General features: G+C 39.3%; 1 protein-coding gene across 3 annotated transcripts in view; it reads right to left on the bottom strand.

The window, feature by feature from the left end:
- Nucleotides 1-24,811, bottom strand: part of NUP153 (nucleoporin 153) — a 70,627-nt gene that overhangs the window by 33,642 nt on the left and 12,174 nt on the right. For 2 of the 3 annotated variants that reach the window (XM_062185412.1, XM_062185410.1), the window contains exons 3-9: nucleotides 12,827-13,075; nucleotides 12,547-12,686; nucleotides 12,341-12,469; nucleotides 4,663-4,779; nucleotides 4,515-4,559; nucleotides 4,371-4,424; nucleotides 1,695-1,841 (exon numbers count right to left, since the gene is read on the bottom strand). In XM_062185412.1, the coding sequence (XP_062041396.1) occupies nucleotides 1,695-1,841; nucleotides 4,371-4,424; nucleotides 4,515-4,559; nucleotides 4,663-4,779; nucleotides 12,341-12,469; nucleotides 12,547-12,686; nucleotides 12,827-13,075 (881 nt within the window). The remainder of the gene's footprint in view (nucleotides 1-1,694; nucleotides 1,842-4,370; nucleotides 4,425-4,514; nucleotides 4,560-4,662; nucleotides 4,780-12,340; nucleotides 12,470-12,546; nucleotides 12,687-12,826; nucleotides 13,076-24,811) is intronic. The other variant, XM_062185413.1, reaches the window with a different exon arrangement.

The following is a 24,811-nucleotide window of genomic DNA, read 5'->3' as shown; positions in this document are numbered from 1 at the left end:
CAGCAGAGGATGGCAAATGTTTGGGCCCCTGCACCCACATGGGAGACCTGAAAGAAGCTCCTGGCTCCCATCTGGTCCTGCTCCTGCCTTTGTGGCCATTTGGAGGGTGAACAAACAGATCAAAGACCTGTCTCTCTCTCTCTCTGTAACTCTTTCAAATAAATAAATCTTAACAACAACAACAAAAAAAATCAGTACAGTGAAATACATACATAACACACAAAGACACACACATATTTATATACACACAAAAGCAAACAAGGAACTATTCTAGACTAAAAGGAGACAGAGACAGGATAACTAATTGCAGGACACAACATTGAAAGTTTATCTTTTGAGACAGTTAGCAACATCAAAATAACATCCAGATTAACATCTAGATAAGAGCACCAATGTTAAATTTCTAGTTTTGATTACTATTATGCATTATGTAGAAGAATTCTTTGTAGGAAACAGAAAAAGAAAAAAAGCAAATGGAGTGAAATATATGGTATTCTTAACATTTTTCTTGCAAAACATGGGACCCTGCCACCCATGAGAACTGGCAAGTGACTGCTAATGTGCAGGAGGTTTGGGGAGGCAGTGGAAGAGATGATGATAAAGATATCCCAAAATTAACTACAGTGATGGCTGAACAACTCTGTAAACACACATTAAACTACCAAACAGTAAGCTTAAATAGGTAAATTAAATTGTACAGTTATGTGAATCATCTCAATACAAACTGTGTGAGGTTTTGAGATCTAGAAAAGCAACACCAAAAGCAAAGCTTGGATCCTGGTTCAAAAAAATCAATCATAGGGGCCGGCGCTGTGACATAGAGGGTAAAGCTGCCACCTGTACTGTCGGCAACTCCATATGGGTGCTAGTTTGAATCCCAGCTGCTCTACTTCTGATTTAGCTCTCTGTTATGGCCTGGAAAGCAGTGGAAGATGCACCAAGTCCTTGGGCCCCTGCACCCACGTGGGAGACCCAGAAGAAGCTCCTGGCTCCAGATCGGTACAACTGAAGCCATTACAGCCATCTAGGGAGTGAACCAGTGAATGGAAGACTTTTGTCTCTCTCTCTGCCTCTTTGTAACTCTGCCTTTCAAGTAAATAAATAAATCCTTAAAAAAGTCAATCATAAAAAAAATTTACACATGGACTAACATTAGAGAATTAAAATTTGGGGCCAGCATTCTAAATGAGCACAGGTTCCACAACCTATCTAGTTACCTGCTAATGTATCAGGGAAGACAGCAGAAAAAGACCTAAGTGCTTGGGCCCCTGCCACTCATGCGGGGCACTCCGATGGAGTCGCAGGCTCCTGGCTTTGGCCTGGTCCAAAACTGGCTGTTTTGGCCATTTGGACACTGAACCAGCAGATGGAAGGTATCTCACTCTAACACTGCCTTTCAAATAAGTAAGTATATTGTGGGGGACAGGGGAGGATTTCAAACACAATACCACAATCAAGACAGTGACAAAGAAAATCTCGAAAAATTTCTTAACACACATAGTGAGTATATACTAGTGTTTACTAAACAAGAGCTGTTTTAAAGGTATACTGATTCACAATCACAAATAATTCACAAAATGTATGTATTATATAGTTGCCAGACTACAATGATAGAATACTTGTATTTACATTAATTGCTCTCTTAACTCATTACAATTGATACTCAAAGCTGGTAAATATAAACATATACTCACACTGTGCCTTTTATCTATTCTTTGATTAATCTTCCTTAGTTCACCAGATGGGGTCAGAGATGGTTTAAAATAAACAGTTCGATTTGCAGCTACAGAAATTGGCTTTGGGGTCATAAGTCTTTGCACTGGGGGATACTGAGAGTCCACCTTACATAAGTAAATAGAAATCAAAGACAAACATGTATTTTTGAATATGTCAGTAACTCATATCTAAATATTATTTAACAACAGCTAATGTGATCTAGAGGAATAAAGGACATAAACACTAAGAAAAAATTAGTAACAGAACCAAGGATATATACATATATATGTACATATATTTATGCACACATTTATTTATAAACATACACAGTTCGAAATTGGACTTATAAACAGAATTTATTCCACATATGCATACATATAAAATAGAACTATATTCAAAATAGTTCCACAAATAAAGTTTCTATAAGATGATTTTAAATATATGCACTAAAACTGACGTCACCATGTCCCTGAAACTACTGAATATATTTTCTTTAGCTGCAAAAAGATATTTTTAAACTAGTTATCAAATATTTTAATTCCTTAAATGTGAGCAAATTCTTCTCCAAGTTGATCCCCTGCCCTTGTTATTTAATAATCAATCAAAAAACGGCATCCAGATTCTGAAATGAACTGATTTCACTAAGTACACAAATGTTTTATTAATGGTCCTTTGCTCCACTAAAACACAGTAAAACTCCTGATGATGTAAGATCACTATAAAGCCAAAAACCACTCTGTCCAAGAATGTAACACTATGAACAGAGTCCTTTCATCCCAGAGCAGCTGTTAGCATTGCTTTTCAGGGCAAAAAGGCTCTGTGTAGTTTATAGCTCTTCCCCAAATCCTCATCACAAGTGTAGCCCAACCACTCAAGGATAATCTACTTTGTAGAGTGTTGGAATTACATCCATGAAATATGAATTACATTATATCCTGCCCTTTTTATTCTCTTACACCATGTTAAATAAGCTGTTATTGATACAATACTGAACCTCTAGAAAAAATTTTATTAGAATTATGGCACAATTTAAAAAATTTACTTTTCAAATAATCTGATATAAATGAGGATCTAAGAAAAGCCAACAAATTAATCCCATTAATGGAAACCAACAGAAGATTCCCTCGTTTAATTATAAACATCTAGATAATTCTAAAACTGAGAAGCCATACTCTTCCAAAAGCCATTTTTATTTTCCTCTGTATCAGAATTTCAGTAACAATAATTACAATTTACTAATAACTTATATGTGTACCTGTAATTAATTCAATTACAATTTTAATAATTACTTTTAGGGAATTCGGTGTTAGAATAAATGCTTTCACAAGTAAGGATCCAGGAGTCCAGCATTGTTGTGCAGTGGGTTAAGCTGTGATGCTGCCCTCCCATGAGTGCTAGTTCAAGTCCTAGCTGCTCCACTCTCAAATCTGACTCAGCTCCCTTCCAATGTACCTAGGAAAGCAGAAGAACATGCATGGCCCAAGTATTTGGGCTCCTGCTACCCACATGGGAGACCAGGATGGAAATGGAGTTCCAGGCTCCCAACTTTGGCCTGGCCCAGCCCCAGCTGTGGCAGTCAGCTGGGAAGTGAACTAGCAGATAGAAGATTTCTCTCTGTAACTGTCTTTTGAATAAACACCCCCCCCCCAAAAAAAAGTAAGGATCCATGAGTCTGCTTTGCCTGAAATATACTTAATCATCCATAAATACTTATATATCAAAAAAGGTATCTTTCTTAACCCAAACTATCAAACATTTCATTTTTCCCATAGTAACCTTCAAAGCTAATCTGAACCAAACAGGATGCAGTAAAAGGCCTTCAATATACAATCTATATATTTTGTATCAGCTCCAATATCTTACAAGAGTATTTTGGCTGTCTGTTCAAAGATGTGTCAAATTGACATTCTAATATACACAACAGATTTGACATACTGTTGGTTAATGAGGAAAGTTGAAAAAAAAAAAATCACTCAGTTCCTTTAGGGTTTAATTCACTGAACTTCTAAATATTAAACACTTCAAGCTTTGTTCACTCATATCACTATTTATCAAAAGGTAAAAATTAAGCCTTAAAGGCTGTCAAGAACCTGAAGATGGAAAATACCAAATAACAAAATTTGTCATCTACTATACAAATAGAATCTTGCAGAGACCCTCAGAAGAGGCTATCATGTCCAAGTAAAAGAGTTTTATTTTAAAACATATTCCCTGGCCAGTGCCACGGCTCAATAGGCTAATTGTCCGCCTGCAGCGCCGGCACACCGGGTTCTAGTCCCGGTCGGGGAGCCAGATACTGTCCCGGTTGCCCCTCTTCCAGGCCAGCTCTCTGCTATGGCCCGGGAGTGCAGTAGAGGATGGCCCAAGTGCTTGGGCTCTGCACTCTCATGGGAGACCAGGAGAAGCACCTGGCTCCTGGCTTCGGATCAGCGAGATGCCCCGACCGCAGAGGCCATTGGAGAGTGAACCAACGGCAAAAGGAAGACCTTTCTCTGTCTCTTTCTCTCTCACTGTCCACTCTGCCTGTAAAAAACACAAAACAAACAAAAAAAATTCCCTAATGACTGTCAACTAAATCCAATTTGTGTTCTTGTTAACTTTAAATATAACTAAATTGCTGACACTGTAAACAGCTAACACGGAAGAAGTCTTACCTTTTGGCTTTTAGCCTGATGATCTGAGATATTTATCCCACTCCTATCAAGAGGCTAAAAAAAAAAGCAAAATACTATCAGAAAACAGATGGGAAACTGAAAAATACAACTCTCATATATAAAAATGTTCAAAAGTCAACTTACAGAATTTAAAGGAGAAGAAACAACAGATGGAATTCTTTTTGCATCCTGTTAATAACAGAATTTATTATTTGATATAATAACAAAATTAAGTGTTTTCACTAAACTCAGATTTTGTTATACTTCTGTATTTGTGACTTTAAAAACTTACTGCTAGCGGGCTTGACATCTTCTCTAAAGACTGCAATATTCGTCGAGCTGTTGAACTGGTCACACCATAAGATTGTGCATTAAGTTGCTTAGCTTTCATCTGTCTTCTGACTGGTGCCTAAAAAGTAAAAACCTTACATTATTTGTTCCAGTGTTAAATCTCAGGCACATATGAATTCAATGAAAATACTCACAACATAGAATTAGTGTCCAAAGTGAAATAAGATTGATGAGTTATCAGTAACTTAACTCAGGAAGATGTCATTAAAAGTTCAATTTTTTTGTATGCCTCCACCAAAAATCTAATTCTTTGCCTGAGGAATTACTTTATAATGAAAAAGAGTGATCACATAGCATCATGCACCACCCAGAAGAAAGATTTGCCAATTATATTATGTGAGGATAATGGTTAATAGGTAAAAGTGCTAGCATTAGCTTGATCCACTTATCCCAGTTATTTAAATAAACTTTTAAGTTAATGAGAACTGAGTTATCAGTTATCCTGGGTCTTACAGAACATTTAGAGTAATTTTCAAGATAACTAAACAAAGAGATTGTAGATTCCACTACAACATAAATTTAACAAATCTGAATACCAATGACTTATTCATATTAATAAGAAAAAAGAACATATTAAAGTAATTGGGCCATGTCTTAACTTTCTTAAAATTAGTGTGAAGGAAAAGAACTTATCAACACACAAGTACTCTTTAATAGCGCTTATAAAACTCAATGAAAACATCTCATTTTCTCAAGAATGTATAACATTCCAATAACCATGTGGCTACCACAAAACCAAGTAACCTGGTAATGGTTAAAGGGAAAAGATTTTCAAAACCAAAATACAATCTACTTTTTTATAAACACCTCATCTGAAACCAAATCATAATAGCTACTTTATGTTCCTCTATCATTAACCAAAGTTATTGTATTTTCAGAGTAGGTGTAGTATTCCGCAATAGTTTTATTAAGAATTTGGTGCCCATTAGGAGTGCTGGTAAAGCTAGTTTTTTGTTAAGATTTATTTATTTATTTGAAAGTCAGTTACAAAGAGATCTTCATTCTGTCGGTTCTCTCAGTTCACTCCCCAAATGGCCACAATGGCCAGAACTGGGCAGAGCTGAACCTGGGAACCAGGAACTCTATCCTAGTCTTCCAAATGGGCAGCAGGGGCCCAAGTACTTGGGCAATCTTCCTCTGCTTTCCCAGGCATGCCAGTAGAGATTTGAATTGGAAGCAGAGTAGCCAGGACTTAACATATGTCCCAGCTCTAACATTCTAGAAAAGAAATTATAAATATTTGGAAGGCTGTGTTAAAAAAGATTCTAAGAGGATATTAGGACTCAACATTAAAAACTACAGACCAGAGGTGGGTATTATAACCCTGGCAGCTAAGATTCTAGCTAAAATGCCTGTGTCTCACATCACAGTGCCTGGGTTAGATTCTGGCTCTGGTTAATGCAGAGCCTGGGAGGCAGCACTGACAGGTCAAGTGAGAGACATGGATTGTGTGTTCCTGGATCCTGGCTTTAACAAGGCTACTGCATTTGGAGAGTGAACCAGCACATGGGAGCACATACTCTCTACCTCTAAAATAAACAAACAAACAAATAAGCACACACAACATGAACACATAGACTGCCTCTTTAAAAAAAATTTGTGTACACATACACAGATATACAAGAAAGTAGTAGGAACATACTTGAATTATTTTATGAATTAAAGGCTTGCATGGGGGCCAGTGCTATGGTGTATTAGGTAAGGACGCTGCCTGCAGTGCCAGCATCCCATATGGGTGCCAGTTCAAGTCCTAGCCACTCCACTTCCGATCCCACTCTCTGCTATGGCCTAGGAAAGCAGAAGATGGCTCAAGTTTTTGGGCCTCTGCACCTGCGTAGGAGCCAGGAAAAAGCTCCTGGCCCCTGGCTTCAGAAAGGCCCAGCTCCGGTCATTGCAGCCATTTGGAGAGTGAACCAGCTGATGGAAGATCTCTCTCTCCCTCTCTCTGCTGCAGCTCTCTGTAATTCTGCCTCTCAAAAAAATAAATCTTACAAAAAAAAAAAGCATCATTCTAACTTCTACTAACATGCTGAACCATTTTAACAATGGTAAGTTTAAAAACATGATCCAGGGGCCGGTACTGGGGCATAGCGGGTAAAACCACCACTTGCAGTGCCAGCATCAAATATGGCTGCTGGTTCGAGTCACAGCTGCTCCATTTCTGACCCATCTCTCTGCTATAGCCTGGAAAAACAGTAGAAGACGGCCCAAGTCCTCGGACTCCTGCACCCACGAGGGAGACCCAGAAGCTCCTGGCTTCAGATCCGCACAGCTCCACCTGTTGCGGCCAACTGGGGAGTGAACCATCAGATGGAAGACCTCTCCCTCTCTCCCTCTCTGTAACTCTGTCAAATAAATAAACCTTTTTCAATTAAAAAAAAAAAAAACTTTATAATGTAATTTTTAATGTAAAAAATAATGATCCAGCTTAAGCTTTTAGAACAGATCCCTGTGTGACTCCAACATTCAGTTAACATTTCCTCCTGTAATAAAATACTCTCCTTAGTAATACAATTTGAAATAAACTTTTCAATTACTGTTAATCAGGATGCCAGGTAACTAAAGACAAACCAAACATATTCATTTCAATCACTCCTGTATTTGTCATGGACTGTCATCTTAGCAAGAATTCCCTCTCCAAAGTCTACATGCATTTCATTTATTCTCTTTTATCTTTAAAATGTCAAAATTAGGGCCCACGCTGTGGCACAGCAGGTTAATGTCCTGACCTAAAGCACGGGAATCCCATATGGGTGCCAGTTCAAGACCAGCTGCTCCACTTCCAATCCAGCTCTCTGCTTTAGCCTGGGAAAGCAGTGAAGGATGACCCAGGTCTTTGGGCTCCTGCACCCGCATGGGAGACCTGGAAGAGGCTCCTGGCTTCAGCTGGCACAGCTCCAGCCATTGCGGCCAATTGGGGAGTGAACCATCAGATGGAAGACACCCCCACCCCGCCTTTCCTCTCTCTAATTCTGACTTTCAAATAAATAAACCTTTAAAAAACAAATAAATAAAATGTCAAAATCTATAAAAGTACAATAAAAGCATCACAGCAACATACACATAAAATATTCCTCAACAGGGGGAAAAAAGGGCACAGAATGATGCTACTTACCTTACATTGATATTTTTAAAAAGTTACTCAATTTCTGAATGCTTGCTGCTGATATCTGTACACAAATACAACTATTTGTATACACTGTCATAGTCTGACCTTGCCAAACTCAATAGTAACCTAGTTCTAGTAGCTTTTTTGGACAGTTTCTTGGGATTTTCTTCTTAGATAGGTATATTATCTATGAACAGGAATGATGTTATTTCTTCCTTTACAAACTGTATTGTCTTGTATCTTTTTCTCATGCCTACTGAACTGGCCAGTATCTGCAGGATGACATTGTACAGTGGCAGACATCCCAGCTCTCTTCCCTGTCTCAGAGACATTATTCAGTCTTCCACTATTAAGTATGACACTAGCTGATAATTTTTTTTGTAGATATACTTTATCAGATCGAGTGAGTTTTCTACATGTAGGTTTACTAAAAATTTTTATCATGAAATTATGCTGATTTTTGTCAAATTTTTACACATAAATTAACATGCACAAATGCTGAACCAATCTTGCATTCCCAGGATAAACTCTCCTTAATCATGACATAGTGGGGGCTGGCACTGTGGCACAGTGGGTTAAAGCCCCAGCCAGCAGCACCAGCATCCCATATAGGTGCCAGTTTGAGTCCCAGCTGCTCCTCTTCTGAACCAGCTCTCTGCTATGGCCTGGGAAAGCAGTAGAAGATGGCCTAAGTTTTTGGGCCCCTGCACCCATGTGGGAGACCTGGAAGAAGCTCCTGACCCCTGGCTTCGGATCAGCACAGCTCCAGCCGTTGTGGCTACCTACTGAGTGAACCAGCAGATGGAAGACCTCTCTTTCTCTGTCTCTACCTCTCTCTGTAACTCTGTCCTTCAAATAAATAAAATAAATCTAAAAAAAAAAAAAAAAAAAAAAAATAGCTTCCTTTCCTTTCTATACTTATTGGACTCAATTTACAAACATTTTGTAGAGAATATTCATCTATAACTCATGAAGAATATTTGTAATTTCTCATAACATCCTTGTCTGACTCTGCTATTAAGGTAACGTTATATGGGATGAGAGAGGGTGTGGGAGATGGGATGGTTGCAGGTGAGAGGAAGGTTATGGGGGGGAAAAGCCACTATAATCCAAAAGTTGTATTTTGGAAATTTATATTAAATAAGAGTTAAAAAAAAAAAAAGGTAACGTTATAAATCATAAAATGTGTTTCCCCACCTTTCACAATTTGAAGTGTTTGTATAGACTTGGCATAATTTCAGACCCAGCACTGTGGTGCACCAGGTTACATGCTGCCCACTGCATCAGCATCCCATATGGGCACCAGTTCCAGTACTGGCTGCTCTACTTTCCATCCAGCTCCCTACTAACATGCCTGGGAAAAGCAGTGGAAAATGTCGAAGTCCTTGGGCCCCTGCACCCACACAGGAAATCTAGATATGGCTCCTGGTTTTGGTCTGGCCCAGCCCCAGTCGTTGCAGCCATTCTAGGGATAGAATATCCCTCTCGGTCTCTTCCTCTAACTTACCTTCCAAATAAAATAAAAAAATCTCTAATTAAAAAAAAAGTATTGGTAAGATTTCACTCTTAAATGTTGGGTAGGGGGTCAGTGTTGTGACAGAGTACATTTATTGAGCCACTGCCTAAGATATCAGCATGCCATATGAATGCTAGTTTGAGCCCTGGCTGCTAATACACCTAGAAAGGCAGTGGAAGGCAGTCCAAGTGCTTGGGCCCCTGTCACCTAAATGGAGACCCAGACTGAGTTCCTGGCTCCTGCGTTCAGTCTGGCCTTGTCCTGGCCATTGTGGCTTTTTGGGCAATGAATCAGTGAGTGAAAGGGGTGTGTGTGCATGTGCGTGTGTGTGAAAGAGAGAAAATGAGGGAGAGAGATTGCCATTCAAATAAGTAAATCTTAAAAAATTGTAATTATGTTAGGTAGAATTCACCAGAGAAGCTATATGAACCTAAAAGTTTTTAGCTGGAAGGAATTTTAACTATGAACTCAATGTACTGAATAGACGGACGCTTCAGCCTATTCTTGACTAATGCCAAATAACATAAAATACTTAGCTATAAATCTAACAAAATATATTCAAAGTCTTACATACTACAAATTATTAATGAAAGAGGAAATCCTGAAAGACACTGGCATAGGCAAAAAGTTCTTGCTCTGCCTCTCTGTAACTGTCTTTCAAATAAATAAATAAATAAATAGATAAATAAATTTTTAAAAATCAGCTTTTAGTTCTTTTTTTTATTTTTATTTATTTGAAAATCAGACCTACACAGAGAGAGGAGAAGCAGAGAGAGAGAGAGAGAAAGAGAAAGGGGGAGGGGTCTTCCATCCGCTGGTTCAGTCCCCAGATGGCTACAACAGCCGGAGCTGCGCTGATCTGAAGCCAGGAGCTTCTTCTGGGTCTCCCACGCAGATGCACGGGCCCAAGGACTTAGGCCATCTTCCACGGCTATGTCTCAGGCCATAGCAGAGAGCTGGACAGGAAGTGGAGCAGCTGGGACCTGAATCGGTGCCCATATGGGATGCCGGCACTTCAGGCCAGGGCGTTAACTTGTTGCGCCACAGCGCCAGCCCCCATCAATCTTTTAAACTAAATAAATAAACAAGTGATTGCCAGAGAGTGAGGAGGAAGAGGTTTCTGACTACAAGCTGTAAGAAGTAACGTTTTAGATGCTGAAATTCATATAGAAACACAGGAGATCCGGAAAAGCTAAAGCAATTTTATGCAACAAAAACAAAGTCGAAGGCATCACAATACCACATTTCAAGACATACTACAGGGAAGTCATAATCAAAACAGCCTGGAAATGATATAAAAATAGATGAATGGACCAATGAAACAGAACAGAAACTCCAGAAATCAATCCAAGCATCTACAACCAACTTATCTTCAACATAGGAGCTAAAATCAATCCCTGGAGCAAGGACAGTCTCTTCACAAATGGTGCTGGGAAAACTGGATCTCCACATGCAGAGGAATGAAGCAAGACCCCTACTTACACCTTACATAAAAATCCACTCAAAATGGATGAAAATCGGGCCATCTGGGGAGTGAACCAGAAGATGGAAGACTTTCTCTCTCTATTTCTCTGTCACTGCTTCTCTCTTTCAAGTAAATAAATAAAAATCTTAAAAAAAAAAAAAAAGCTAGCATTTTGAGTGTTAAAGTGATCATAGGGATAGGAAAAGTAGATAAAGGGATCATATAGATAGGATTAAGTGTTAAAGTGATCATTTAAATAGGATTAAATGTTTGGTAATAAAGTAAAAAGGAGTGAATGCTCCAACATGGGAAGCAGTCTGTAAAGTAAACTCAGAATGACAATCACTTTACACAGCACTCTGACCTCAGAATCATCATTCTGGTCTGGCTGAAAAATCCATGAGAGCACTAAAGGCATGAAAGCCAAAACACTGTGCAGAGTGTCCTAAGTGTAGGACCTCTGTGGGTAAGACCCCAGGGGAAAGAAGTGGTCATGAAAGAAGGATGTACTTTTCCCTGAAGGGAGGAGAACTTCCACTTTGCTTATGGCCTTGTCTAAATACAGAAGGAGTTAGTGGATTCAAAAGGCTTCCACAGCCTAGGCAGCTCATGTCAAGAGCCTCAGGGATCACTGACATCATACATATGAGTGTTAATTTTTAAATTAACAGGAGTCACTGTGCACTAACTTCCCATGTAGGACCTCTGTTCTTAAAGAGCTGGATTGAGAGTTGATAGTAAAACTTGTTCATGAAGATTTACTTTGTTTTAATGTATTAAGTGGAAGATACTATCTGTTTCATAAACTGTATAGTAATGTCTAAGTGCTCACAAAAGACACAGCATTCTTGGGTTCTTCTTCAAAGTTAATTTTCTCAGAAAGGTTTACTTTTATTGAATTAAAAAGTAGTTTCTTTCTTTATTGTAAAAACAATCCTGTTGGTGTCCTATTGTACAGCAGGGTAATAATAGTTAACAATAACGTATTGCTTTAAATAGCTAAAAGAGACTTCTGAATGCTTACACTGCAAAGAAATCTTGAATATATGAAGCGATAGATGCTAATTATCCTAATTTGATCATCAAAATCCATGAATGTATTGAAATCTATTGTACTCATAAATATGTACAATTCTTATTTGTCAATAAACACAAATAAAAAGTTTTAAAAGAATTTTAAAAAATGTTTTAGAGTGATGGAAATGTTTGTTCAATATTTTTATTGCAGAAGGTTAAACAACTGCAAGGGCTCTGTTAAAATTCAAATATTCTAATCAGAGTCCTACTATGTGTAATTTATAGCTCATTTAAAAAATTATCACACTACTCAAGAGATACACACACACATCTAACACACAAAATGTTGTCTTAGGCCTAAAAGAATATTCATATCCTAAATTGAAATGTGTAATCCAATTATCATTTTATTGAATAATAATTAACATTGCTTTTTGATAGTCTAACTTACTATCTAGTTAAAGGGGGGAAAAAAAAAAAAGAAAATCAAGCCTTTTCCTATTCACACTAACCTGATACGGTGTATTTTGTTGTTTAGACTGTCTTACGGCAGCTGCTGCTCCACCATACATTGTTTTCCCAGGATAAAAAGGAGAATCTCCAAGCTGACTTGTTTTAAGGATTGAAGAATTCCCAAGTGACTGCACAGAAACACAATGACAAACTGTAAGCAAGAAACATAACTAATATGATTAAATCCAATCCAGTTAGTACTCACAGGGGAAAGCGTTCCAAAAGCCGACAAATTGAATGCTGGTTTTTTTGAGTTGGTGGCAGTGTGCTGTGAGAGTGAATGAGAACTTTCAGCTTCTGGGGACCACAGAGGTGGCACTGAAGTGTTCTTTGAGACAGCTATGTCTGAAACAAAAATATGTAATGCATATTAATAGCACCATTTATAAGACCCTAGATTTTTATAAAAAGAAAACGAAAATTAAAACTATTGGGAAAAAAATCATTCCATGAAATCTAATTTTATTACCAAACAGCAAGAATACCTTTATCAGAAGCTCTTGAAGAAAAACCACTGGTAGTTGAGATGTTATCATCCTCATGCTGAGAGGTAGAGTCTTTAATTTCCTTCACAAGGGAAAATCCAGAACTGCCAATTGGGAACGCAGAGGATGTGGATGGCTGACAATGTAATGCAGGGGATTCCAACATGGAGAAATTCAGATGGCTCCGATGGAGAGAAGGCCTTGTTAATACATCTGGATAATTTGACACAGTACCAGTTGTTGAAGGTTCTTAAAAGAAAAGCATCAAGATTATGCATATACAACTCAGAAAAAGCAATACACTACTTTCACAGTAAAATGCTCATCAAGAAAACACACCACATAATAGAGCTTCTAATGAAACCACTGAGGCCTCCCATGATAAGCCCAATTTAAGATATGCTTTAGCCAAACAAGGTTCCAACTAACTTAAATTAGCCTAATGTCAAGTTGTAGTGCAATGATCCCATACATCTTATAAAGTATTTGGTTTCTGATCTTCCCTTGAACAGCTGTTATTGTAAAACTTGCTCATAAAAAATAAAATTAAAGACATCATATATAAAGTCACAGCAGTGACAGCAGTTAAGATACCACTTGGGACACCAGCACCCCATTATGGAGTGCCTCAGTTCAAATCACAGCTCTACTTCTGATTCTAGATACCTGCTAATGTGCAGCCTGGAAGGCAGCAGATCATGGCTCAAGTAATTGGGTCCCTGCCACTGGGAGTCCTGGACTGAGTTCCAGGCTCCTGGCTTCAGCCTGGCCCAGCTCCAGCTGTTCTGGCATTTGAGCAGTTAACCTAAAAGTGGAAGATCTGCTTTTGTCTCTCTTTTAAACAAAATGAAAATAAATAAGCAACAAAAAAGATTTTTAAAAAAGTCATAAAATAGGCCAAAGTGTATCCCTCCAGAATTACCAATAAACTTGTACATTTTCTTGGTATTTTATATGCATATAAAAACACATTTTCCCTAAATACACAATTTGTACATACAAACGTGCCTCCTATTCTATGATTTTTCACTTATCAATAATTTTATTTCTACAAAGTATTTTTTCAAAACTGCATATTACTATTATACCAAAACAGTGATTTACTAGTTATTCAATTTTCTCATTCCAGCAAAATATATGCACTTATATATGTATTTTTTTAGTACCTTTTGGATGAATCCACGGTTTTCCACTTAAAAGTATGTATAATAATCATAAGAACCATGAAGAAAAACTATTAAACATATATCCCTAAGCAATCCACAAAAAATATGACTCAATGTCTGATGTTGGACCCATAAATCAGCCTAAATAGTATCAGGTATTATGAGAACCAATACAATAAACAACTATATGTGGAACTGCTCTGTCATAACCAATCAGTCTTCATGTTCATTTTTGCTTATGACAAATAATAAACTGATTCAAAATATTTTCTGAAAGTTAAACTCCCACAAATGGCATACATTTCACCATAATCTACAACAACGGATATGTTTTTCTGATTTCTGTCCATCTATTATGTCAAATTTTGATTTTCATTTTATTATTTTGTTTTGAGCATCCTTCCATATGTTATTAACCATTTTATTTATCTTGGTCACTGCTTATGATACAGTTGCACCAATAAAATCAAATGTGCTTGATCACTAAGATCAATGTAATATGATAACAGTAGTTAAAGTACTAAATTCATTATTTTTCTGGAAGGCTGAATCCAACTTTTTAATTTTGATTTTTTTATTTAGTTAAGAGGCAGAAAGACAGAAAGAGTGCTCCCATCTAATGGTTCATTCCCTACATAACTGCAACAGCTGAGGCTGGGCCAGGACCGACAATACAATCCTGGTCTCCCATGTAGATTGTAGGAAATCAGTAACTCTGAGGCCTGCAATCAAGGGAAGTGAGAGTCAGGAACCAGAGCTGGAAATGAAACCGACATAATTTGATGTGGGATGAGGCTGTCTTAAGCTAAACATCCGCTCTCCATTCAGTTCTCTTAGTGGTATCTTTTGTAATTCAGAAAGTAACTTGTACCTTGTTTGGAGTCTTTTGCTATGTCAATACTATAAAAACTAAAAACTTTTATTCAATTTTTGGACTATTGTTTTTATTTCAATATAATGTTTACTCTTTTTATTTTTTAAGATTATTTATCTTGAAATGCAGAGTCACAGAAAGAGAGAGACATGGATCTTCCTTCCGCTGGTTCACTCTCCAGACAGCTGCAGGTCAGGGCTGGACCAGGGGGAAGCCAGGAGCCAGGGGCTCCTTCCAGGTCTCCCATGTGGGTGGCAAGGGTCCAGACAATTGGGCCATCTTCTACTGCTTTCCCCAGGCATACAGCTAGGTCAGAAGTGGAGCAGCTGATATGAACCAGTGTCTGTTACATGATGCTGGCATCACAGGTGGTGGCTTTACCTGCTACATCACAACACCTGCCCCTATGTTTACTCTAAACTTCATCTGGAATCAGTTAAAACATAGGAGTGAATGAAAGATTCAGTTTGTTTTCCAAAAGCTGAACCTATTTGTATCCTAATCCCATCCTCACTGAGTGTTACCATCACTACATATTAAATTCCAAGAGGCTTTAACCCCTCTTTCCTCCAATGATTTATCTGTACTTTTCTGTACCAATACTATATTATGTTTTAAATCATCTAGCTTTAGAACACATTTAGTGTGTGTTAAAGTTACTCTTCCCCTTACTCTAATCTTTCAGAATTTCTCTATAACTTCAGGTGTATTTCCAAGAACTTTAAATCATTCATCAAGTTTCTAAGAGTCTCCCAGCTAGGATGGAGTAACTGAAACTAGACTAGCTCTTCTACTCTAAACAATATCAAACTGAAGAAAATAAATGAAGTAACTGCTTTTATTTTTTTATTTAAAGATATGGTTTGTTTGTTTGTTTGTGTTTTTTTTTGTGGGGGGGGGGATACTGAGAGATAGAGAAAGATATTCCATCCACTGGTTTACTCCCCAAATGGTCACTAAGGCCAGAGTTGGATCAGGCTGAAGCCAGTAGTCTAGAAATCTAACTGTGTTTCCCACATGCATGGCAGGGGCCCAAGTACTGGGTCATCTTTTGTTGTATTCCCAGGCACATTAGCAGGGAACAGGATCAGAAGTGAAGCAGCTGACACTTGAACCAGCACTCCAGTATGGAATAGAGGCATCACAAGTGGCAAATTAACTAGTTGTACCACAATGCCAGCCTCAGTAACTGCTTTTATACTGTGGAAAACTCATATGGTGAGCACTACAATTATCCTGCTCTGTCCAAGAACATTTTCAGACCCGAACAGAAACCTGGAATCCAGGCAAAACACAGTAGGCAGAAATCAGAATTAACATCATCAGAGTAGGAAACTGCCAAGTGAGGCCTCCAGGAGTCCACACTGACATGTCCAGGGAGGAATGGAGTCACACCACCAAATGATTACCAATAGCAGCTGCTATAGAGTTCAAAAAAGACAGTAGGAGCAAGTTTAGGCTAGCAGTTAAGACACTGCATTCCACATTGGAGTACCTGGGTTTGGTTTCCAGCTTTGGCTCTGACTCCATCTTCCCACCTCATCCTAGCCTCGGCCATTGCAGGCATTTGGGGAGTGACCCAGCAGATGGGAGCGTTCGCACTCTCTCTCAGCTCAAACAGATAATTAAAAAGAAAAGAAAAGAAAAGTAAAAAGATTCTACAAGGTGAGCAGTTCAGAAGAAAGAAAACAGTGCTGAGGACTCTAAGTCCCAGGGCTACCAGAACTTGGATTTCATTAATAAGGCCCACTGCAGATCCATTCTAAAAAGCCACAGAGGTGATTGTTTGAAGTTCTACCACATACAGTGCTAGAAAACACCTTGGACTTCCCAAAAATACACATTATCCACAGCATAAAACTACCATCTACAAGCGTTCAAAATAATCACTTAGTAACTGAACTGCCTGCTAAAACAAGAACCATCATTCTTCAGAGGAAAATGACATAATCCAGAGTCTTTATCCACTATTCAAAATGCCAAATATTTAGCCAAAACTAATTTGATAGACATAAAAAAGAATATGCTCCACAGTGGCAGGAAAAGAAGTAGTCAACAGAAACCTTTACCTAAGACAGCAAAGATTTCTAGAGTGCTTAGCAAAGACTTTAAATTCACTATTTAAAAATGTTCCAGGTTCCTAAAAGACCTGCTAAAATTATTTTAATTGGGATCATAGTAAACTTAAATTTTAAAAAACAACTGCTATCATTCACAACAGTTTTCCTTTTCTTTGGGTTGGTCTTCTTCGTGTCCCTCAGCAGAACTTAAAAAGATTATTTCTTCTTTCAGAGTGCCATACAATTCCTAAGAACACTGCCACATGTTTTCATTGTTTAATATTGTAAATGGGATGTTTGACTTCTGGTTACTACTTAAATAAGAGTTAACAGATTTTCAAATATTAACTTTGTGATCAACTTCTAGAATTCCCTTGTTCTAATATATATCCTCTTATCTAACTACATGTTTAATACCCGAAAGTGATGATGCTGATGAGTTCTAATTCCTGACTTTAATGAGAATGCTTTTACTGTTTCACCATTAAATGTTTCTGGCTTTTGGCTTAAGACAGCCATGTTAAGCAAGCAGTAGCATCTAAACACAGGAAGGGGAAGGGAGGGGAGAAATGTTGGCCGGGCCTGTGGGTTGGCATCCCATATGGGCGCCGGTTCTAGTCCTGGCTGTTCTTCTTCCAATCCAGCTCTCTGCTGTGGCTTGCGAAAGCAGTAGAAGATGGCCCAACTGCTTGGGCCCCTGCTGCATCCACATGGGAGACCAGGAAGAAGCACCTGGCTCCTGGCTCCGGATCAGCACAGCTCCGGCCAATGCGGCCATTTGGGGAGAGAACCAGCAGATGGAAGACCTTTCTCTCTGTCTCTTCCTCTCACTGTCTCTAACTCTACCTCTCAAATAAATTTTAAAAATCTAAAAGAAAATGTTGGCAAGGATGTGCAAAAAATTGGAAACTTTATGTACTACTGGTAGAAACAAAATGAAACAGCCACTGTGCAAACAGTATGGTGATTTCTCAAAAAAAATCAAAGATAGAATTACCATAAGATCTCTATCAATTCCACTTCTGGGCACATATCTAAACTGTAAAACAAGGTCTCCAAGGGATTTGCATACCATGTCCTAGCATCATTATTCACAACACCTAAAAGTTCTGTGGAAGCAACTCAAATGCCTACCAGATGAGTGGGTAAGCAAACTGTAGTATAGATACTCAATGGTATATTGTTCAACCTTAAAAAAAAATTTAAATAATGCTACAATATGAACGAACTTGAAGTCATGCTAAGTGAAATAAGCAAATAACAAAAGAGTAAATTTTCTATGTTTCCACTCACAGGAGGTATTTAATCAAAGCCATAGAAAAAGATGGCTGTTAGGGAGAATGTATATATTGTTCAATAGGTTCCAATGTTCAGTTGTGCAAGATGAAAACAGTTCCATGATGCACAGTACAGATGGTCACACAACAATGCTAATGAACTTAAATGCCACTGAACTATGCACTTAAATAATATCTTTACCATAATTTGAAAAACATTTTATTGAAAGTAATGTGTACAAAGAATGGTGATGATTCTTTAAAAATAAGAAAATACCTATTTTAATAATCCAATACAATATCTAAATTGGAGCAAGAATGGTAACTGATGAGACTGCTGGGCAGTCAATGATCTCCCCTTAGGGGCACCAATTTAAACAGCTATTCACACTCTGAGCCAGCTTAACAAGAGACAAGAAAGCCTCTATGGTACCACTGTGTAGGACCTCTGTCTTGGGGTCCAGGATACCTAAGTTCAAATCCTGACTCTACATTGCCATGCCTCTGACCCTGGACCAATTACTTCACTTCCTTGTGCCCATTTCTACATTTGTAAAGTAGAGCTCAGGGCTCAGGCTGGAGAAGCTCAACCAACAATTATCCAGTGGAAGCCCAAAGCCACCCAGAAGCCCCTGTGGCCATGTCCAAGACTCTATGACTCCACATTAGAATACATCTCATATTTGATAGTCACTGTGCAAGTTGACAGAAATATAGGACCAGGCCCTAAGCATCTCTCAAACTGAAAAGACTTTGCTGCAATTCCTATGCAGACAACAGCAAGCCATCATGATAGGCAGAAAATATAAGAATAAAAGCCAGAGGACTTGAGGGCATCATGATTCATCCTCTTCTGATTTACTTTTCTTGAAAAGACATATTGGGGTTGGCACTGTGGTGCAGTGGGTAAAGCTGCCTCCTGCAGTGCCAGCATCCCATATGGGCACCGGTTTGAATCCTGGCTGCTCTACTCTCTGCTATGGCCTGGGAAAGCAGTGGAAGATGGCCAAGTCCTTGGGGCCCCTGCACCTGCATGGGAGACCCAGTAGAAGCTCCTGGCTCCTGGCTTTGGATCAGTGCAGCTCTAAGAGTTTCAGCCATCTAGGGACTGAACCAGCAGATGGAAGACCTCTCTCTCCCTTTCTGCCTTTGCCTCTGTGTAACTCTGCCTTTCAAATAAATAATCTTTAAAAATAAAAAAAGTATTTTTACTTATTCCATTCTTTCATGCCTGTATTAGTTTATCATACAGAGTGAATGCAATAGGACTGTGTTCCAGCTATTGGCAGATCTGCTAAATCTAGTATATTCAAAAACTACTGAGGAAAAAAATTTGATATACTTCTGCTTGAAGTTATGCTGCTAAGAACAATGCCAGTTTTGGGTATATACAGGGTTCCCTTACCTTGCACAGCAGGCCCAATAAAGAACAGTTTGGGGTAACAAGATTAAACAAGGCTGTTATCATCTACAGATTCACAAAAGCCATAAATGCTCAGCCTCTATGAGTAAAACTATAATCATCCTACTATCAATCAGGCAAAACAGCCCATAACCTCAATCCATTGCTGACTCATGTACTAGATATGTCACTTTGCAGCTTTTAGAGGCCTGAACTCTTGTGAGTCAATGAAATTTTGAAAGGTACGTTGTTTGAGGTTTTCCTCACTTGTCCGTTCTACTATCCTAGCAGAAGAAATACAGGCACACAATGGTACACCATCATTAAGAGTCAAGAAGAGAGGGATATGGGTAGAAAGCTGTTGGCAACAGACTTGGAACCAACCAGATTCTGTTACTGCACTGGGTTACTTGAATGTTCAATACTCTCCAGTCCACTGTTACCATTAATATGAAAGTGATAGTTGTAAAATTATATTCAATAAACATTTCAGTAAGTTATTTTAGCTTTCCTTAACAACTACTCCAAACAGTAGATAATGTTGGTAAGTTTTCTTGAAATGTACTTCAAATTTACGTGTATCTAGTAACATCTACATTACTGATGGCATGTTAAGTCACATACTATGTGACTGTAGGTATTAAATGAATACTTTTTTTTTTTTTTTGACAGGCAGAGTTAGAGAGAGAGAGAGAAAGAAAGGTCTTCCTTCAGTTGGTTCACTCCCCAAATGGCTGCTACAGCCGGCATGCTGCGCTGATCCAAAGCCAGGAGCCAGGTGCTTCCTCCCGGTCTCCCACGCAGGTGCAGGGCCCAAGCACTTGGGCCATCCTCCACTGCCTTCCTGGGCCACAGCAGAGAGCTGGCCTGGAAGAGGAGCAACCGGGACAGAATCCAGCACCCCAACCAGGTCTAGAACCTGGTGTGCCGGCACCGCAGGTGGAGGATTAGCCTAGTGAGCCGTGGCACTGGCCGGTATTAAATACTTTGAGAAAGGTCAAGGCAGACTGTAAGAACTGCCAGGCTTATAGGACTTAGGTGTAGGATTCATATCTAGATAAGATACAGCAGGGGGAAATGCCATCTACTGTTTGAAATAGATATCAAGGCCAGCGCCGCAGCTCAATTGGCTAATCCTCCGCCTTGCAGCGCCGGCACACCGGGTTCTAGTCCCAGTTGGGGCACCGATCCTGTCCCGGTTGCCCCTCTTCCAGGCCAGCTCTCTGCTATGGCCCGGGAAGGCAGTGGAGGATGGCCCAAGTCCTTGGGCCCTGCACCTGCATGGGAGACCAGGATAAGCACCTGGCTCCCAGCTTCAGATCAGCGCAATGAGCCGGCCGCAGCGGCCATTGGAGGGTGAACCAACGGCAAAAAGGAAGACCTTTCTCTCTGTCTCTCTCACTGTCCACTCTGCCTGTCAAAAAAAAAAAAAAAAAAAAAAGAAAGAAAAGAAACAGATATCAAACAGTTGCCCACATTATACTTCTAAGCAATCAAGGAACTGAGGTGAGAAGTGGGCAAACAGGTGCAGGAATACAGAAAACAAGATCAGCCATATGTTGACTGTTGTTGAAGCTGGGTGTTCAGTCACCAGCTCTCTACTTCTGTAGTTTGAAATGAAACTAATTCCATTCTTTGATGAAAACACAAGCACATATAAAAGACCTTTACAGACATAGAACGAGAAACTCCCCGTAAATCTTAAACTAACTTCTTCTCTAGTTTATCTATACAATTTGTTCCTTAGAATGCTAAAGATGGTTTTTGTCACTACGGATATATAGTGCACACTAGAAATCTCTTACGAAAACAAAGAGAAAAGCTGAGGTCCTATTTCATGGCGGGAAAAGAAAACAAAATGGAAGCAGTTTACAGATCTACCAGACAAAGCCTCAAGATGATTATTGGAAATTTATTTGAAAGCAATTTTACAGATATTAAAACTAAAGTTATTATAATAAAAATGAACAGAAAACAAAGACTATGTGCCAAATCAGGTTGTTACTAAGAAATCAGATTTGCCATTTCTCCAAAATAATCATCTAAGTTCAATTCATTGGTTTTTTCCCCCCACTACAAGCAATTCAGACAATACATTATAATTAACAGGCTGTACACAATGTCAATTGTTAAGACAAGATTTAACATAAAGTTAGAAAAAATGTAAATATAAATGACAAACATGTTTTCAAAAACGTAATGAAAGAACCTGGTAAGGAGAGATAAATTAGAATTCATCAACTTTTAAAACTTAACGCTTCAAAGGATTCCATCAAAAAAGTGAAAAAAACAACTCACAGAATGGAAGAAAAATAACTGCAAACCATGTAACTTGTCAGTTACATGGGGCCATATTCTAAAACATAAAAATCTCTTACAATTCAACAATTGAAATAACCCATAAGGAATGGCAGAAAGGGGGATTTGAATAGCTTTCATCAAATATAAACAAACAGTCAATAAGAACTTTAAAAGATGCTCATAGTTACTAATATGGACAAACGTAAATCAAAATTAAAACCACAGTGAAACACCACTGTACCCACTTAGTATAGCTACAATCAAAATAAACTGAAAATAAGTATTAGTACTGTTCAGGATATAAAGAAACTAGAACCTTCACACACTTCTAGTGGCAAGGTAAGAAGGTGCAGCCACTAGAAAAACAGCTCATCAAACAGAATTATCATAGGAGCAGTTGGCACTGTAGTGCAGCAGGTTAAACTGCTGCTTGCGATTCCAGTAGCCCATATCAAACTGCCAGTTCAAGTCCCAGCCACTCTGCTTCCGATCCAGCCAGCTGCCTGCTAATTTGCCTGGGAAGGCAGATGAGTCCAAGCAGTTGGGCCCGTGCCACCCATGTGGAAGATTCAGATGTCATTTCTGGCTCCCGGCTTCAGCCTGGCACAGACAGGGCTATCGCAGCCACTTAAAGAGTGAACCAATGGATGGAAGATCTCTTTCTCTCCCTCTCTGTTGCTTCGCATTTCAAATAAACAAAACTTTTTTTAAACTACCATACAACCCAACAATTTTACTCCAAAAAACTGCACACAAATATTCACAGCAGACTTACTCAAATTCTCATCAACTGATAAATGGACAAAGCACAATTTATCCATATAGTCAAATACTGCCCAGCAAAAACTGAAACGGGCACCTGTGCCATGTCCTAACTGCTCCACTTCCAATCCAGCTTCCTACTAATGCGCATAGGAAAGCAGCGGAAGATGGCCCAACTGCTTGGGCCCCTGCTCCTATATGGGAGACCCAGAGGAAGATTCTGGCTTCAACCTGGCCCAGCCTTGGCAGTGGCAGCTATTTGAAGAGTGTACCAGCAGATGAACATCAATTTCAGTCTCTCCCTCTCTCCCTCTCACTCCAAGTCTACCTTCCAAATAAATAGCTTTAAAAAATTTTTTAAAAATTAAAAAATGAAGTTCTGATAAATGGGCTATACTTTGAAAACACTATGTTAAGACAAAAATGTCAGTCACAAAGTACATTTATATGATTCCATTTAAATGAAATGTCCTGAACAGACAAATCCACAGAGATGAAATGTAGATTAATGATTGCCAGAAATCAGGAGAAAGAACTAATTTCTAGAGTTGCCTATAAAAGTGTCTATAGGGGCTGGCGCTGTGGCGCAGCAAGGTAATGCCTTGGCCTGAAGCGCCAGCATCCCATTTGGGCGCCGGTTCTAGTCCTGGCTGCTCCACTTCCTATCCAGCTCTCTGCTTTGGCCTGGGATAGCAGTAGAAGCTGGCCCAAGTCTTTGGGCCCCTGCACCCACGTGGGAGACCCTTAGGAAGCTCCTGGCTTCGGATCGGCGCAGCTCCAGCCATTGCGGCCACCTGGGGAGTGAACCAGCGGATGGAAGACCTCTCTGTCTCTACCTCTCTCTGGAACTCTGCCTGTCAAATAAATAAAATAAATCTTTAAAAAAAAAAAAGTGTCTATAAGGTACACCCCATTCTTTGTAGGATGACAAAAAACATTCTAAAATCAGTGGTGATGATTATTATATAACTTTGTGAATATAAAGACCTCTGAACTGTATAATTTATTTTTTTAAAAGATTTATTTATTTATTTGAAGGCAGAGTTACAGAGAGGCAGAGGCAGAGAGAGAAAGAAGTCTTCCATCTGCTGGTTCACTCCCAAAATGGCTGCAGTGGCCAGAGCTGGGCCGATCTGAAGCCAGGAGCTTCTTCCAGGTTTCCCACACAGGTACAGGGGCCCAAGGACTTGGGCCATCTTCTACTGCTTTCCCAGGCCACAGCAGAGGGCTGGATGGGAAGTGGAGCAGCTGAAACTCGAACTGACACCCATATGGGATACCTGCACTGTGGGCTATGCCACAGTGCCAGTCCCTGAACTGTATATTTCAAATACGTGAGTTTTATGGCATGTGGAATACATCTCAATAAAGCCATAAAAATACATAAGTGAAATAACACGCCCAAGTATGCCATATCCACAGGCTATACTGGATTTATTTAATATTTGTAAACCTTATCAAAATGTTACAAAGTAAATGTAAAAAAGTCCAAGACTTTAAAATGCAGGGTCACTGAACTGCAAGATGCATGGAATGACTCAGGTGCGTTTGTACTATAGGGAACAGGAGCCAATTAGTTACATTGTACTAAAATTCATCCATTTTAAGAAGCACTGTAATAGTTTTATTGTAATAGCTAATATTTATACAGTACTTTCTCATTGCCAGGACTCATTCTAAAAGCTTCACAATTATGCCTTTGAAAACAACTTATGAAGGTACAAAGGAGAAAATGTATTATCTTGCAAAAGTCATGTGATTAATATTGATGATATGAAAATTCAAATTCTAAGTGTGTCATCAGAGGTCATTTTTTTTTTTTAACTTATTTATTTGAAAGAATAACAGAGGCCGGCGCCGTGGCTTAACAGGCTAATCCTCCGCCTTGTGGCGCTGGCACACCGGGTTCTAGTCCCGGTTGGGGTGCCGGATTCTATCCCGGTTGCCCCTCTTCCAGGCCAGCTCTCTGCTATGGCCCGGGAGGGCAGTGGAGGATGGCCCAAGTCCTTGGGCCCTGCACCCGCATGGGAGACCAGGAGAAGTACCTGGCTCCTGGCTTCGGATCAGCGAGATGCGCCGGCTGCAGCGGCCATTGGAGGGTGAACCAACGGCAAAAAGGAAGACCTTTCTCTCTCTCTCTCTC

The sequence above is a fragment of the Lepus europaeus genome, chromosome 3 (genome assembly GCF_033115175.1).
Source record: "Lepus europaeus isolate LE1 chromosome 3, mLepTim1.pri, whole genome shotgun sequence".
NCBI lineage: Eukaryota > Metazoa > Chordata > Mammalia > Lagomorpha > Leporidae > Lepus > Lepus europaeus.
Note: the sequence above shows the minus strand (reverse complement) of the source record. Positions and strands in the feature narration are given on the sequence as shown.